Below are 15,704 nucleotides of genomic sequence, written 5' to 3'. Positions count from 1 at the left end.
CAGAGCTGATTATTCTTTATGTCTGTTTTAAAATAAGCAGGCGTCCGGCGGCATTGGGCCACCATGGAGTTCCCCGTGCGGGCAGGGGAGCCCGCGCTTCTCCGGTCCCGGGGTGGATCTGGCCTCCTCCGCTCTCCTCCAGGGCCAACTCTGGGGGCTGGCGCGCCGGGCAGGTGCGCGGGACCCGGGAGCCCCGCGCGTTTCGGGGGGCGGGGAGGGGGTGGGACGAGGGGCGAGGGCTGGGGCTGCGGCCCGGCCGTCCGAGGCGGCGCAGGGAGCGAGGCCGGCACGCTGGGCCAGGCCATGAGCCGCGGCCCCGCCGGGTAGGTGGCAGCGGGCGGGGCGGCGGCCGGGACCCGCAGCCGTGCCCCGACCTGCGCCCGCGCCGGGCCTCCCATAGCCCTCGGGGCCGGGGCCCGGGCCGAGGCCGAGGCCGGGCAGGGTAGGGTAGGGTAGGGACCGCCGAGCTGTCGCGCCCTCCCGCCGCCGGCTTGGGCGTCTGGACGCGGGTCTCGGCCAGGGGGCGTCCGGGGAGGCCCGGCAGGGTCCTGAGCCGGTGGGCAGGGCTGGGGGCGGCGGCGCGGGGGCGAAAGGGGCTGCGGCGGGCTCGGGCGGGCTCGGGCGGGCCGGGCCGAGCCGCCGAGAGGGGATTTGGAACAAACAACGGCGGCCATGTTGAGAGCGCGTCGGGGCGGCTAAACTTCCCGGCCTGCGCCCGCCTCACCGGCTGCCTCCCCTCTCCCGGCCGCAGGATGACAGTGAAGTTGGGCGACGGCGGCAGCGGGGAGGACGGGCTCAAGAAGCTGGGCAAGCGGGCGGCCGATGAGGAGTCCCTGGAAGGTGAAGGGGCCGGCGGCGCAGACGCGGCCGAGGAGAGCAGCGGCACAAAGAGGGACGACAAGACCCCCCGGGTCGGCGCCGACGGCACCCCCGCGCCCCCCAGCGCGCCGCAGGCGCCGTCTCCGCCGCAAGGCAGCCCCCAGGACCAGCACCACTTCCTCCGGTCCAGCGTGCGGCCGCAGAGCAAGAGGCCCAGGAAGGACCCTCCGAACGCCGTGGGGAGCAGCAACGCCGGTGGTCCGGGGCCCCGCGGAAAAGGTAAGGCGGTCCGTCTCCTTGGGAGACCCCAGCCCCTCCCCAGGGTGTGTCCCGGGGGAGAGGAACCCCTTGTCCCAGCCGTGCTCCACCCCAGCTCACCCATCCCGCGGCCTGCACTGAGGCCCTCACTTGGGGTGGCACTTAGCTGGGATGTGTGTCCCCTCTCTCCTTCGAAGAGGCTGCCACTTTTCTATATTTAAACTCTTTGAAGATGCAGCCAGTATCCTTTCTTTGGGAGAGTCAAAGAGATCCCCTAAAGCTGTTTTCTTCCCAAAGGATCATTGATAGTTTTCTATGGTTGTCTGTTATAAACAGAGGACAATAGTTGAGAAAGGGGAAGAGAAGAAAATACCTGCTTGTATCTCTTTTACAGACATCAGGTGGTGGAAGTGCAACAAAGGCACAGGCTTTTGAAACTCATTGGGGGAAGATGGATGAGAAACGGAGAAAGGATCCTTAGGGTCTGACTTGGACTCATTGTCCTCTCCTTCAAGTGCTCCTGGCTTGAGAGTAGGAAGGGCATAGAAGTGGGGGCCCTTTGAGTTGCAACTGAGGTTTACTTCTGTGCCAAAGAAAGGAAAGAGTGGCGAAAAGGATTGTGTCCTGATGTGAACAAGCAATAGCTTGTAGTGTTTGCCATTGTATTCCGAGGGGCTGGAGAATGTTGTTACTTAGCTGGGGTCTCCACCAAGATCATAAGAAAACTACGTTTTAGTTTTGTTTTCCGTGTGCCAGTACTTCATTGTTGTCTGCTTTTATTTATATTTCAGCCTTGTGCTTTTCCTAAAACAGGTGAATGGCTCTTAGATTCTTGTTTCTGACTACCTTTGCAACACTTTGTATAAATAGCAAATATAACATCAATTTCCAGTAAGTTTCACATTAAAAAAAAAAAAACAAACTTTCACTACCTTCCTTGGGAAGTGTTCATTTAAATTTAGTAAATGGTCCTGGTAGTCTTAAAAAGGAACTAATGGAGAACCTATTTTGGAGATCTGTGCCAAATGTGTCCCATTGAGCTTGCTTCTCCTGCTGCATTCTCAACCAAAGAAGGCTGGCCTCTGGAATCATGGCTTTAGTCACTGATAAAGAATTTTGTTAAAGCTGTAAATATAAGGTAACTTACCTTGTTTCCGAATTTAAAACTTGCCTCATATAAACTTACTTTGGTGTGAAAATTGCCAGTTTTGGGAAAACATTACTGGCTTTGATTGTTACTAGTTTTTTATTGTAGGTTACAGGTATGTCTAAGCTCATGTAAGCTCTGTGGTGCCTTCAAAGGTTTGTTGTTTATGGTTCAGAAGGCCTGGACCTCAAGTCCAGCCAGCATTCGCCACCCCCATGCCCCTGGCCTCCAACCTTCCTCTGCCCCTTCACCTTCTTGGAGACGCTTTTCTGTCGGGTGTCCTCACCTGTGAGACAAGAAACGAGGGCAGCTGCTTCATCCCCTTGAAGTGTGGCTGCTGGAAGGGGAATAGTGCAATGGTGTGAAAGCGCTGAGACGTGTATGTGGCTACTTGTGTACAAGTGAAATGCCGCTAAGACATTGGTGATCAGGTAGATTTTTGGCAGTCAAGTGATGAGGAGAGGCTTACTTTTGTTTGTATAGTTGAGAGCAGCTTGTTAAGGTGCAGAAGGTTTCCTGAGCTCCTCTCATGCTCAGTTGGCTGGCACTTGTGCTCCTGCTTCTTGTCCCACTGTGTGGCTTGGAGAAGCCTGGGACTTTTTATTATATTTTAATATTAGTAAAATACAAATTTATTAGAATTTGTGCTGCTCATGACATACTCATTATCCCACTTTAGCAAACAAATATTTCTTTAATGAAATGAGCTGTAATAGTGGCTTTTAGGAGAGGAGTAGGAAGTGGGTCTCCTTTGCATCACAGAACTTCTTGGCCACCGTCTGCCTCAGAGCTTCCCAGGAAGGATCGCTGCCTGTCCACTTCTCGGCCACTGTCTGCCTCGGAGCTTCCCGGGAAGGAAGGCCGCCTGTCTGCTGCTGTCTGCGTTCACGCTCCTCTGTGCCTTTGGAGGCATTTCACTGTGCCTAGGACATCCCCCACCACCAGTCTTTGGAGAGACCTCTGCTCAGTCATCACTTCCATTACCTGTCAGAAAAGAAGACCAGGTGGTGACAGCTGCCCTGCAACACTCTAGCTCACCTTCCAGAATAATGCTTAGGGGAGAATTCTCTTACAATCTGGAGAAATCTGCACCTGGAGTGGTGAGCACCTGTCAGTGAGGAGACAATCAGTTCTTCATTTTTCAATTTTTCCGTTGAAAATGGTGTAACTTCGGTTATGCATAAGGAATACATAGCTCAATCACTGGCAGTTGCTTTGGTTGACTACTTGACTACTTGATGCCCTGGCCAATTGCAGTCTCAATGGGCCTGAGACCCTTATAGTGAATTTGGAAGAAGGGGTTTGGGGGGAAAGAACAGTCTCCTTGTTTGGCTTTTCTGCACACAGCTGTGTTTTCTTTCTCTGTAAGAAGAGACTCTTACTGACTTCAATGAAAAATACCTTTTTTCTAGTACAATTTCAAACTTAAATTTATGTTTGCATTGACGTAGGGATAGGAGCTGAGATTTCGTGTCTGTGTGCCAGGCGTCTTGCGTCTCTGTAATTTTGCATTTAAATGAGTGCAGAAGCTGAAGTCCATTGTTTAACTCATGTGCTCAATCTAAACAGAAGGTAAGCTGCAGACCAGAAATCCCAAAACAGACGTTCCTGCAGCTGTACTACACCACCGAAGTGATTCCGGGACACATTGGAGATCTGGGCTCAGAGCCACAGAAACTGTCTGTAAGATGTCGGTCAGGAGACACAGGCCTCACACTCCTCCCTGTTTGGCCAGTTAATGGTCTGGCTGGCTCTGAGCAAGCTACTCCATCTTTAGGATAAAAGAGACACCTGCCTCAAGCCACAAGGTGCTTAATGGGCACCTGGTACTTTTGCTATTGAAAATGTGTGCAACTGCAAGATGACAAGACTGCAGGAGGAGGCTGCACACGGGTGGGGTGGGGGCGGGGCACGCCTGGGGGGTGAGTGCAAGTCCCAGGAATGCTCTTGAGCTGGTGTTCTGCTGGGGCAGATGGAATGCGAGAACATTGGGGGTGGGGACAGAGACCTGCTTATTTGGTCCCCTCACTCATCCCAAAGAACTTCAGTCCCATCAAGGATGGGAAAACGCGCCATCTCCAAAACCGGGTAGTGTAGTCTGAAGTGACAGTTGTATGTAGGAAGCAGTAAACGACTGTGCAGAATTTACTCTTCTTTATATTTTGTATAATCTGTGGCTTGCCTGTAGTTTCTAGATGTTTCAAAAAGAAGTCCTATAAAAGATTGGACTTGTAGTCCCAGCCACTCAGGAGGCTGAGGTGGGAGGATCACTGGAACCTGGGAGTCAGAGGCTGCAGCGAGCTGTAGATGCTGTGCTCCAGCCTGGGTGATGCAGCAAGACTGTTTCAAAAACAAAACTAAAGATAAAGTAGGGAAGGCAACATTAGAACATTGGTTTGAAGGCTGAGCTGATTTGCAAATACCTGTACACTTTTGATATTAAAACTCATTTCTGTTGTGAAGTTGTCTAATGAAGTATACATTCAGATTTTCATTTTTGTGTTTTATTTTAGGTTATATGAGGATATCAAGATAGCAGAGAGATTATTCCGGATAGCAAAGTCAGAAATGTGAAAATTAGTGTGGTCGTATAAGGTGGTGTATGGAAGCTCTTTGTCACGTGAAGTAACAACAGCATTTTTAACACTAAAGAACCAGAAAAAGGAGATATTCCCAGGAGTTTGTAGTTTAGTTGGGATATCTTCAATTGCCTACCAGATGCAATTAGGAAATCTTATGGTATTTGATGAAGAGGGCATTTACTTTTATAGAAACCATGGAGTTCTAGTTGTGTTTCTCTCAAATATTTGTGGGAGGAAAGGGAGAAACTTCAAGAGAGACATCACTGGTCAGAAGATGCAGGAGGACGCTGAGCCTTGCAGGTACTGAGGATGGGAGTCCCAGCAGAGAAGGGGACAGTATATGTGACTCCAGGGGGTGTCCTGGAGACCACTAGGTTTGAGGTCACCTTCAGAACCTGCAAGAGAACATTGCGGAGTCCGGCGACCCTGACCAGGGCTCTTGCAGGCACGCCTGGAGTATGGACCGGATCTTGAGAGGGATAGGACGATGCGAGGCTGGGAGGAGTCCGTTTGCTCACTGACTGCCTGTTGTATAGAATGGAGTGGCAGCACAGTGTGTTGACGATGGGGCTGGGTAGGGGAGGCTCAGGACTCACCTGCTGAGGTGACACCTTGCCTGCGACTTGGCTTGCTTGAAGGATCCCCCCAATGTGACCTTGGTGGAGATGGTGTCCACAAAGCCCTGAACCACAACTGCATCTCCAAGACCAAAGCTGCTGGCCCGAGCCTCTGATGTGATATCCTGTGTTAGGAGAGACGCGGAATGCCTCAGGAGATGTGAAGGTGGACGAGTTGGACCTCTTCAGTTTCTATACCATCCTTGGCCTCCAGGGAAGGGTCCCTGCTCTCTTATGCTGCAGACAAAGGCCATGAGGACGCTTCCCTGTGCTGGAGATGCACTTCCACGTGTGGGTCTCACCAGTGTCTTTCTGAGAATGAATGAATCCTGGGGGAGACACATGTGTTCACTGTGGTCCTCTCACCTCTAGACCAGCCACTGACTCCCTCACAGTTAGTTGGTCTGCTGTCATTCTTGATTTTACTGTTCCTGACCCTCAGAAGGAAGTTCACCAAACCACAAAAAGAGTGCTCCAGGACAGTGAATGGATGTTATAGACAATGACATGGTGTCACTGGGCTTTTGTGTCTGACAGACATTTTCCAAAGGCCCAGGTCTGGCTGCCTATTAGCCACGTGCCTTTGGGCGAGTCATTTAACTTCTCACCTTTCCCAGGCTGAGGAAGGGACCTTGAGGTTGGTGTCCTCCATTACAACCCTGATCCTCCAGCCTTGTGCCCGCACCACGTGTGCACTTGGCGTTGAGAGCTGTTCCGATGGCATGGCATGGGAAACGCCTGAGTTTGGAGAAGGCTGCATGGTTCTTGCTGCCTGGTGACTTTGGGGCTTTTATAGCCTCAGTTTCCCCATTTTTTTTTAACCACATAATGCTACTATTAAATTCTGAAAGTATCCCCATTTCTAAAATGGAGATAACTACACATTGTGAAGACAGGCAGAAGCAGGCCATTTGAATGCATTTTTAAGGTGCCGTTTAAATATAGCTTCTGTTATTTCCAGGCCTGCTGGGCAGTGAGTAGGTGTGTGGCTTTGTGGGTGACCTACTCAGCCCGTGTCTCAGCTTCCCCAGTTGAAAGATATACATAATTTTGTCATCTTAAGGTGATAGAAAGGAGTGCAGGTGGTGACATTCCAGGCCAACCCAGGACATGTGATGGGGAAGAGGACATGTTGCAAAGAGCAGGTGGTCCAGCCTGTCTGGAGCTAGATAGAGGGGCCGGCAACGGGGAAGGTGCACTGGGGCCACATGGCTGCGCCCTCACAGCAGCCCTCCCAGCACACTGCACAGCAGGCTGCAGCAGGTGCTACGGATTTGGGAGACCCAAGAGGAGGCTGTTGAAATTGTCTTACTGGGCAACACAGAGCTGGCTTGGGAAACGTGGTGCAGATGGGAAGGGGGAAGCAGGTGGCAGGCAGTGTGGCTGCTGGAGAATTATGGTGGTGACCAGGCTGAGTGGAAAGGCGGGTTCTGTTTGGGAGGACCTGGGTCCTAGTGGCCTGGGGCTGCTGTGGGGCAAAGGGAGCATGGGGAGGCCCTTTATCTGGGCTCCACCGGACTCTGTCCTGTCACGGAGCACTTGCCGTGTGTGAGGCCTAGAACCAGGCTTGGGCGTGGGAAAATCTCACGGTTCTTGCTTTCAAAGAGCTCACTGTTGGCTGGGTACGATAGCTCGTGCCTGTAATCCCAGCACTTTGGGCGGCCAAGGCAGGTGTATCACAAGATCAGGAGTTCAAGACCTGCCTGGCCAAGACGGTAAAACCCTATCACTACTAAAAATACAAAAATTAGCTGGGCTTGATGGTGGGCACCCAGTAGGCTGAGACAGGAGAATCGCTGGAACCCAGGAGCTGGAGGTTGCAGTGAGCTGAGATCACACCATTGCACTCCAGCCTGGGCAGAAGAGCAAGACTCCATCTCAAAAACAACGAAAACACTGTCAGGGATCATGCTATTGTACCCGCTTCCCTCCAGGCTTCTTGATGGTGCTCCTTATCGTGCAGATTATGCACAGCCCCTGTGGTCTCAGCAACATTCACAGACAGACCTGGTTTTGACCTTCTGCTTTTCACTGAGCATCCTGCACCCGGAGAAGCCCCCATGCCCACCTGATTTTGTTTACATCTTCTCTTGCCATCTCTTGCCTTTCTGCTTTCATTTTTCTTGTTGCTTCTCTGCCTTCCCCTTCAATCATTACCTTCTGTTTTCATCTCAATTTCTCTAAGCTGAGTGTGGTCCTGCCCAGGTGGTCATCCTTGTATTCTACCAGGTGTCTCTGCTCCCACTTTCCCATTTTACTTGGCCTGGAGTCAGTGAGTGAGCTACAGGTCAGGCAGTGAAGCGGTCTCTGCATCTGAAATTTTAGGGATGAACCAGAGGCCACTTCAATTTCTGCTCTGAAGTTGTGGTTCTTTTTTAAAAAGCTTTCCAAGTTTAGGCTGCACACAGTGGACCATGCCTGTAATCCTAGCACTTTGGGAGGCTGAGGTGGATTGTCTGTGCTCAGGAGTTCGAGAGCAACCTGAGCAACATGGTGAAACCCTGTCTCTACTAAAGTACAAAAAATTAGATGTGGTGGTGTGTGCCTGTAATCCCAGCTACTTGAGAGGCTGAGGTGCCAGAATTGCTTGAACCCCAGAGGCAGAGGGTGCAGTGAGCCAAGATTGCACCACTGCACTCCAGCCTGGGTGCAGAGCAAGACTGCCTATCCAACGCCACCAAAATGGAATAGAATAAAAAGTAGGATAATGGGCACCAAATATTAGAAAAGGTTACTGGGGGTGATTGGCTTTCTTTTCTGTTTTTTGGGTTTTATAATCTGTTTCGTTTTGCAAAGACAAGGTCTCCCTGTGTTGCTCAGGCTGGTCTTGAACTCATGAGCTCAAGCAGTCTTCCTACCTCAGCTACCCAGGTATGTGCCACCAGGCCGGAGAATCTGCTTTTATTTTACTTTATTTTCTTTTTTTAAGAGAGTCTCTTGCTCTGTTGCCTAGGCTGGGGTGCAGTGGCTCGATCTTGGCTCACTGTAACCTCTGCCTCCCAAGTTCAAGTGATTCTTCTGTCTCAGCCTCCTGAGTATCTGGGATTATAGGCATGTGCCACCATGCCTGGCTAATTTTGTATATTTAGTAGAGATGGGGATTCACCTTGTTGGCCAGGCTGATCTCGAATTCCTGACCTCAAGTGATCCTCCTGCCTTGGCCTCCCAATGTAGCTGGGATTACAGGTGCCCACCACCAGACTAATTTTTGTATTTTTAGTAGAAATGGGGTATCACCATGTTGGCCAGGCTGGTTTCGAAATCCCAATCTCAGGTCTGCCTTCTTTTCTGAATGTTGATCTTGCTCTGCTTTTCTTTACTGGCAATGTGTCATTTCTAAAACAACAGGAGAAAAGGCAAGCCCCTTGCACCAGCCTCGGGCTGCTGGGAGGTGGCCTGCTCCTCTGAGGAGTAGGTGCCGCTTCATCAGCCTCGCCAGAGCTGCCTTTACTGTTGTGCCGCCTTTTCTTGTCTCAGGTGAGCTTTTGCCTCCTCTCCACCTCTGAGAGCTGGTCCAGCTCCGACTGTTCATTCCGTTAGCCTTTACTGTTTCATTCTCTTTGTCTTGGATCACTAGTGTTGTGATCCAGTAAAATCTCAAAAAATTTAGCAAGACATCTGGATTATAGAATTTTAGAAAATTTATGTGTGTTACTTTTTCAAATATACATAATGCCAGCATGGGCTAGCAAAAACAAACCTGATATTTAACGGCAGGGCTGGTTAGCAAGTTGTGGTCTTGGAAGAAGAGAGTTTAGTGAGTGTTTCTTAGGAACCTGTAAGTGGCTCTGAAAGCCTTTGTTGTGGGTGGTGCAGAGGTGGACAGGCAGTCCTTCCTGAAATGACTCCACGTGAGGAATTACAGACTCCTGGTGAAGCAGAGCGCCTTGTATTTAACAGTTACGTTTCAAATGACATCTGTAACCTGCCCTTCATCTTGGGAAGCACTAGGTTCTTGGGAAGCACCAGGTTCGTTAGGTCCTGGTTTGGTGAGGAATGGACAGGGCCAGATAACATGTGAGGTATTTCACGTGTAGCACAGAGCATACCTGGGTTTTGTTTCTTTTGTCTCTGCAGGATGGGAATGGAGCAGCTGGAAAGCAGCCTGGGTGGGACACGCTTGGAACTCATGTTTTATTCCACGGCAGTGTGCTCTCAACTGAATGCTGGACATTCAGGTGCAGCACTGTCTGGCAGCTCGCTCTCTAATGATGGCCGCATGTGGCCATTGACTACCAGAAATGGGGCTGGTAGGACTGAGAGGCTTTTTCTTTTTAAAATTTTTTTTTAAGCGTGAATCTCTGTTGCCCAGGCTGGTGTGCAATGAATGGTGTGATCTCACCTCACCGCAACCTCCACCTCCAAATTTGGAGGCAGACCCCCACCGAGGGAGGTGCTGAGCTCCCAGCCTGCATGTGGCTGCCCTCATTCTCGGTCAACCAAGAAGTAGATCTGGACGGAAAAGCCTGTGATTGTCTCATTAGGAAAGCATCTTAACAGTAATCTACATCTGCTTGGATTTTGCTTGCTTTTTTTTTTTGGCGGGGGCGGGGGCGGGGGGCGCGGGGCGGGGAGACATTCTGGCTGGAGCATAGTGGTGTGATCTTAGCTCATTGCAATCTGCATTACCTGGGTTCAAGCAATTTTTCTGCCGCAGCCTTCCCAGTAGCTGGGACTACAGGCGTGTGCCACCACACCCAGCTAGTTTATTTTGTAGTTTTAGTAGAGATGGGATTTTACCACATTGGCCAGGATGGTCTCACTCTCTTGACCTCGTGATCCTCCTGCCTCAGCCTCCCAAAGTGCTGGGACTGCAGGCATGAGCCAACGCACCCTACCCTACCCCAGGTGTAATTTTTGTATCTTTAGTAGAGATACAGGGTTTCATCATGTTGGGCAGGCTAGTCTCTTAACTTTTGGCCTCAAGTGATCTGCCCACCGTGGCCTCCCAAAGTGCTAGGATTACAGGAGTGAGCTACCGTGCCCAGCCAGCTTTTGCTTTTTAAAGCGTTTTTGTTCAGAGTTTGAAGATGTCCCAGCATTTTATGGTCCTAATGTTTCATAAAAAGTGAACCCTGGTTATCACAGGGATATGCTGACAGTTCCCGCTCCCCCTGCGAGGAGAAACTGAGATGGGTGGGAGGAGTGTGTCAGGCCATAAAAAGTCTTTCTGTGTGGTCTTTGACTCCTGCCACATCACTGTCTCTCGTCTCAGAGGGTCCTGGGGTTCTTGGTCCACAGCTGGGGGGTGAAGCCTCCTCAGGTCTTCTTGGGCTTTTCCCTCCTGGCCTGGTCTCAGAGGGCTCAGCTTGAGCTCAGGAACTGATGCTGTGATAGGATTTGCAAGGTTATCAGGCTGTTCTCGGGACACCACATTTTGTTGGTGGACATTGAGGATAAGGAGTTTTAAGACTAAAGATTCTTAGGCATTAAATGTTTCAAATTCTGAAGTATTGATTATATCTAAAACAAGGTAGTATTTTACACACATTTAAATGTTTTCTTGAGGTTGAATCTCAACCTAATTATTTGAAAAGGTGGTAAGAATGTTTCAGCCGGAAACCTCATTTGCAAAAGAAACACGCATGAAGTGTGATGTGAGGCTTCAGTTTGCGGAGGAAAGGGATCTGTCTGCATTGTGGACAGTGTATCTTAGGCTGCAGCATTGTCGTGCTGTTACATGGTTCCATGTAAACTCTCTCCTTTTCTAATTGTAAAACCATTTGAGAGTCATTCGGCCAGGTAAGCATCCTGGCAGCCCTCAGCAGCCTCGCTGGCACCCTGGTCTTGGGTGCTGCCTGCCAGCGTCCTTGGTTGAGGATTGTGGACTGGGACCTCGGGGCAGTGGGCCCTTCACTCCCTCAGGCCCACTGCCCTGCCCGGCCCACCGGCTTTCTGGAACAGATCACTGTACAGTGCTTTCTCTCCCAGGAGCTGAAGGTGGAGGATCATCATCTGGAAATGTGTCTGGGGTTGCCTCTGCTGCCCCTGCGGGGGCCTCGCGCTCCTCCTCCCGGAACTTAGGGTCTTCTGGTGGTGAGAAGGAAGAAGGCAAAAAGGTCCGGCGGCAGTGGGAGTCGTGGAGCACAGAGGACAAGAACACCTTCTTCGAGGGGCTGTATGAGGTGAGTGGGCCGTGGAGGCGTGGCCAGGTGGCCAGGGCATCCCTCCTGGAGCCCTGCCCTCTGCTCCCTGTGCTTCCCCTCTGCTGTTAGATTCTAGAATGCAGGTTCCTGGGGACCCCACAGTGGCTGAGGTGGGTGTGGGCCCCAAGCCTTGCCCACTGACCTTGGATGTTTATCTCTCATTGAAATTTTAAAAGCTATTACTGGTGAGGTGACCGTGAGGAGGTGTTTTCATGTGTTTCTTTTATTTCCTTTCGGAGATTCTCACCCCTTGTCTCTCAAAGATGTTCTTGACTGAAGACCCTCGTAAGGGCCTTCCTTTTGTGCTGAGTGAGCTGATCGCAGAGGGACGGCCTCTGAGGGGAAGCACAAGGGGGTGCTTGCCTTGGGGGCTGGTGTCGCTGAGAAACCTAACAAGATGTTGCGCTGACTTGGGACAAAACAGAAAGTCCTAAAACTAGAGAAAAGCCACTCCCTGATGCCACTGCCCAGTGAATGGCCGTGCTCCCTGTGGGCCAGTTGCACCTGCATGTTTTATTTCCTAATTCTTGTAATTATTGTGAGCATACTTTTTAACGCTGATTGCATTTTTCATGGTGTTTCATAGTTCTTTTGCTCTGTATTTCTTTTGACACTGTAAATAATCTGCTTGCCTGTGTGCCCACTGTGTGCTTTTGTAAAAACACCGTATTGGAGCACAGCCATGGCCAGAGTGGATGTACTGTCTGCAGCTGATCCCACTGCAGTGGCACAGTTGAAGAGCTGCACCAGACAGGGTACCCTTGAGACCCCAGCCAGCCACTTCTCTACTTGGCCATTCCTGTGTGGTTAAGGACGACTGGGGTCTTTCCAGATTCTGTTGTTGTAAGTAACGCTGTGGTGAACATCAGTGTGCGCATTTCATATTTTAGACTACTTCTTTGGCATACAGTATTAGAAGTAGGTTTGTGATCGGTGAACCTTGTTCTTTTTTTTTGGTAGACAAGTCTCACTCTGTCGCCCAGGTTGGAGTGCAGTGATGCGATCTTGGCTTGCTGCAACCTCTGCCTTCCAGATTCAAGCAATTCTCCTGCCTCAGTGTTCTGAGTAGCTGGGACCACAGGCACCCACCACCACACCTGGCTAAGTTTTTGTATTTTAGTAGAGACGGGGTTTCACCATGTTGCCCAGGCTGATCTCGAACTCCTGAGCTCAGGCAGTCTGCCCGCCTCTGCGTCCCAAGAGCCTTGTTCTTTTAATAGCTAATTAATTGGGATGATGGAGAAGTCCTGTCAAGCCTGGGAAGCAGAATGCTCAAGAAAGGAATGGAGCCTCTAAAATTTAAACCATGAGGTGTTTAGAGAGACATTAGAAAAGGAGACACTTCTAAATGTGGGCATGAAGACTTGACTGCAGTGCATGTCGTGGCTGGGGCTGCTCCCACCTGGGCTACAGGTTAGGTTCTGCCCAACCCAGGTGGACGGGACTGCCTTGTTAGTGTGGCTTGACTCTGATTGTTCAAAGAGTAGTGTGCATGAGTCCCGTTTCAGTAGATGTGAAGTCATTTAGACAAATTCATGTGTTCCTTTTCTTCCCTTTGAAGATTCTCGAGTATACCAAGGAGGCTGTTTCTGTCTAGATTCTGGCCCCAAATCGTGCCTTTAAGCTGTTTGTTGGGCTTGGAGGACCTGCGATTCCTGGAATGTTTTCAGAATCAGCAACCATTGCTGATTCTTGCCTGAAACAGTTACTCCTGTGGTGTGGCCCTTCCTCCTTGCTGAGACTGTAGCCTCTGTAAGAGGGTCTGGCTACCTGGGAGGAGGAGACATCGTTGTCCATTAAAAGCAGAGGAGGAGGTCCTGGAATGACCCACCCTTTTGCTTTACTCCAGCAACTTATTTTATTTCCTTCCCATTGGGTCAAGCTGCCCATTGGAGTTTTTCTGCCAGGCAGTTGCTTGTTTTGAGGGGTTCTGGAATGCTGAATTAGTAGTAATAATTAATAATTGCCTGTTTTGACCACGTAATGCTTTCTGCCATGGGTTTTCTGTATCTGAGTATGTTTATGAGAGAGAGCGAGGGCAAGAGAGTGAGACGGAGTTTCACTCTTCTTGTCCAGGCTGGAGTGCAGTGGCACGATCTCGGCTCACTACAACCTCTGCCTCCCAGGTTAAAGCGATTCTTTTGCCTCAGCCTCCCCAGTAGCTGGGATTACAGGTTCCTGCCACCACGCCCAGCTAATTTTTGTATTTTTAATAGAGACCAGGTTTCACCAAGTGGGTCAGGCTGGTTTTGAACTCCTGACCTCAGGTGATCTACCTGCTTCAGCCTCCCAAAGTGCTGGGATGACAGGCGTGAGCCATGACACTGGGCCCAACGCATTTTATTTCTGTATTGTGTGTCTCACCAAAGCTAGGTGGGCAGTGGGGTCTTGATGTACGGCTGACTGGCCAGTGGCAATGTGACCGTGAACCCTCAAGCTGTGGGGTGACAGTGGCTGGGCACAGGCCTCTAAGGAGTGCGGCTCCCCCCTTGTTGTCATGGCCACTGCTGCCTTTTTGATGCCTCCCTGGGAGGGGTGCAGCAAGGCTGGCTGGGGCCCAACTGGATGCAGGGATCCCTCTGCCGTCATTGGGCCTCATTTGGTCACATTTGATCATGGGCTGAATTCACTCCTGCTTCAGTTGCTCTCCAGGTGAGAGTGCTGCCCCTGCCCACCCTAATTTGGGCAGTGCTGAGCACTCTCAGATTGGCCCCTGTCCAGTTATGATGTCTAGACTTCTCCCTGTAGCCAGGGAGGGCATTCACCTGTGGCAGGGCACTTGTCTCTTTCCTCTCAATATCCTTCCATTTCAGTGGCAGGTCTGCACAGACTCATCCCTGACGTCATTTCATGTTCCTATTCCTGCTTATATCCGTCCATTGTCCATGCTGGTTTTTTCTGTACAGTTCTTGATTTCCCACCTGACAGCCACACAGCCAGCATTCTGTGCTTCCTTCTTACTGTCTGCAGAATGGCTGCAGCTTTGGCTCTGGCCTCTGTGCTTTGTGGTGCTCCCCTTTTCTGTCCCCACCTATGCCTTCCCCATCTCTGTGCAGGCAGCTGGGGGCATCCTCGGCCTGTTACCATCTCCATGGCTCTGTGGACACTGCAGATTTCTATCCCTTCACCCCAGACAGCTTTCTGATATTTTCAGTCCTGCCTGTCTTTTGTTGTCGTTGCTGTTAGCATCTATATGTCTGGTTCCTGACACAGGACAGAGCACTCTCATCTCACTGGGAATACGGAAAAGCTTCTGCCCAGTGGGGCTTGCAGCCTTGGAGACACATGGCAGGTGCAACACAGGTGCCCCAGGACTTTAGGAGGCAGCAGAGGCTAAGAACGTGCGAGCAGGAGCCCTGGAACCTGGGTTCTCAGGGAACCTCTGAGCAGACGGCCCAGCAGTGACATGCAGAGGCCATCAGTTTGCTTCATCATGATTCTCACTGAGGCCCAGGGAACGTGGGGAGGGCTGGGCCTGCCTGGACCCTGGAGGAAGGCACTTCATACTCTCCTTCACCTCTTTATGCTTTACTTGCCATTCCTTTTGAAAAAACAATGAACTAGTTTTACTTTTTCTAAGGTTTTAAATTTTTCATTTTATTTTTGCACCAGGGCCAGCCTTCCAGCCCACTCTCCAGCCCACAGCAACTTCTCTCTTCACCTCCCTCAGCCCCTGTGTTTCCAGGAGTTACAGACTCTAAAATGTCTTCACCACAATGCCACCTCCTTGCCCCCCAGCTCACCTCACAGTCCCCCAGCTGCCAAGAGGCCTCTGAGGTAGATAGCATTGGGGGCCAGCACCCCAACAGTCCCCAGGTTCCAGTTTCCTTGAGGTCCCTAGTTACTATCCCTTGGCCCCCATAGTCATGTTTTTTATTTTTTTAATTTAAAAGACATGTTTTTTTTTTTTTTTTTTTAGTCAGTCTTGCTTTGTCACCCAGGCTGGAGTGCAGGATTGCCATCTTAGCTCACTACAGCCTTGACCTACCGGGCTCAAGTGATGATCCTCCTGCATCAGCCTTTTAAGTAGCTAGGACTACAGGCATGTTGCACCATGCCTGGCTAATTTTTAGGTTTTTTTTGTGGAGATAGGGTCTCACTATGTGGCCCAAACTGGTCTGAAACTCCTGGGCTC

At 50.7% G+C, this 15,704-nt stretch overlaps 1 protein-coding gene across 6 annotated transcripts in view; it reads left to right on the top strand.

Moving 5' to 3' along the window:
- Positions 1 to 15,704, top strand: part of CRAMP1 (cramped chromatin regulator homolog 1) — a 60,565-nt gene that overhangs the window by 1,485 nt on the left and 43,376 nt on the right. For 2 of the 6 annotated variants that reach the window (XM_074381779.1, XM_074381778.1), the window contains exons 1-3: positions 38 to 173; positions 752 to 1,098; positions 11,355 to 11,548. In XM_074381779.1, coding sequence (XP_074237880.1) covers positions 64 to 173; positions 752 to 1,098; positions 11,355 to 11,548 — 651 coding nt within the window. In that variant the 5' untranslated portion in view covers positions 38 to 63. Of the gene's footprint in view, positions 1 to 35; positions 174 to 245; positions 324 to 751; positions 1,099 to 11,354; positions 11,549 to 15,704 lie in introns of those variants that run through there. The other 4 variants (XM_074381781.1, XM_039478222.2, XM_074381780.1 and 1 more) reach the window with 4 other exon arrangements.

The sequence above is a fragment of the Saimiri boliviensis genome, chromosome 12 (genome assembly GCF_048565385.1).
Source record: "Saimiri boliviensis isolate mSaiBol1 chromosome 12, mSaiBol1.pri, whole genome shotgun sequence".
Taxonomy (NCBI): Eukaryota; Metazoa; Chordata; class Mammalia; order Primates; family Cebidae; genus Saimiri; species Saimiri boliviensis.
Note: the sequence above shows the minus strand (reverse complement) of the source record. Positions and strands in the feature narration are given on the sequence as shown.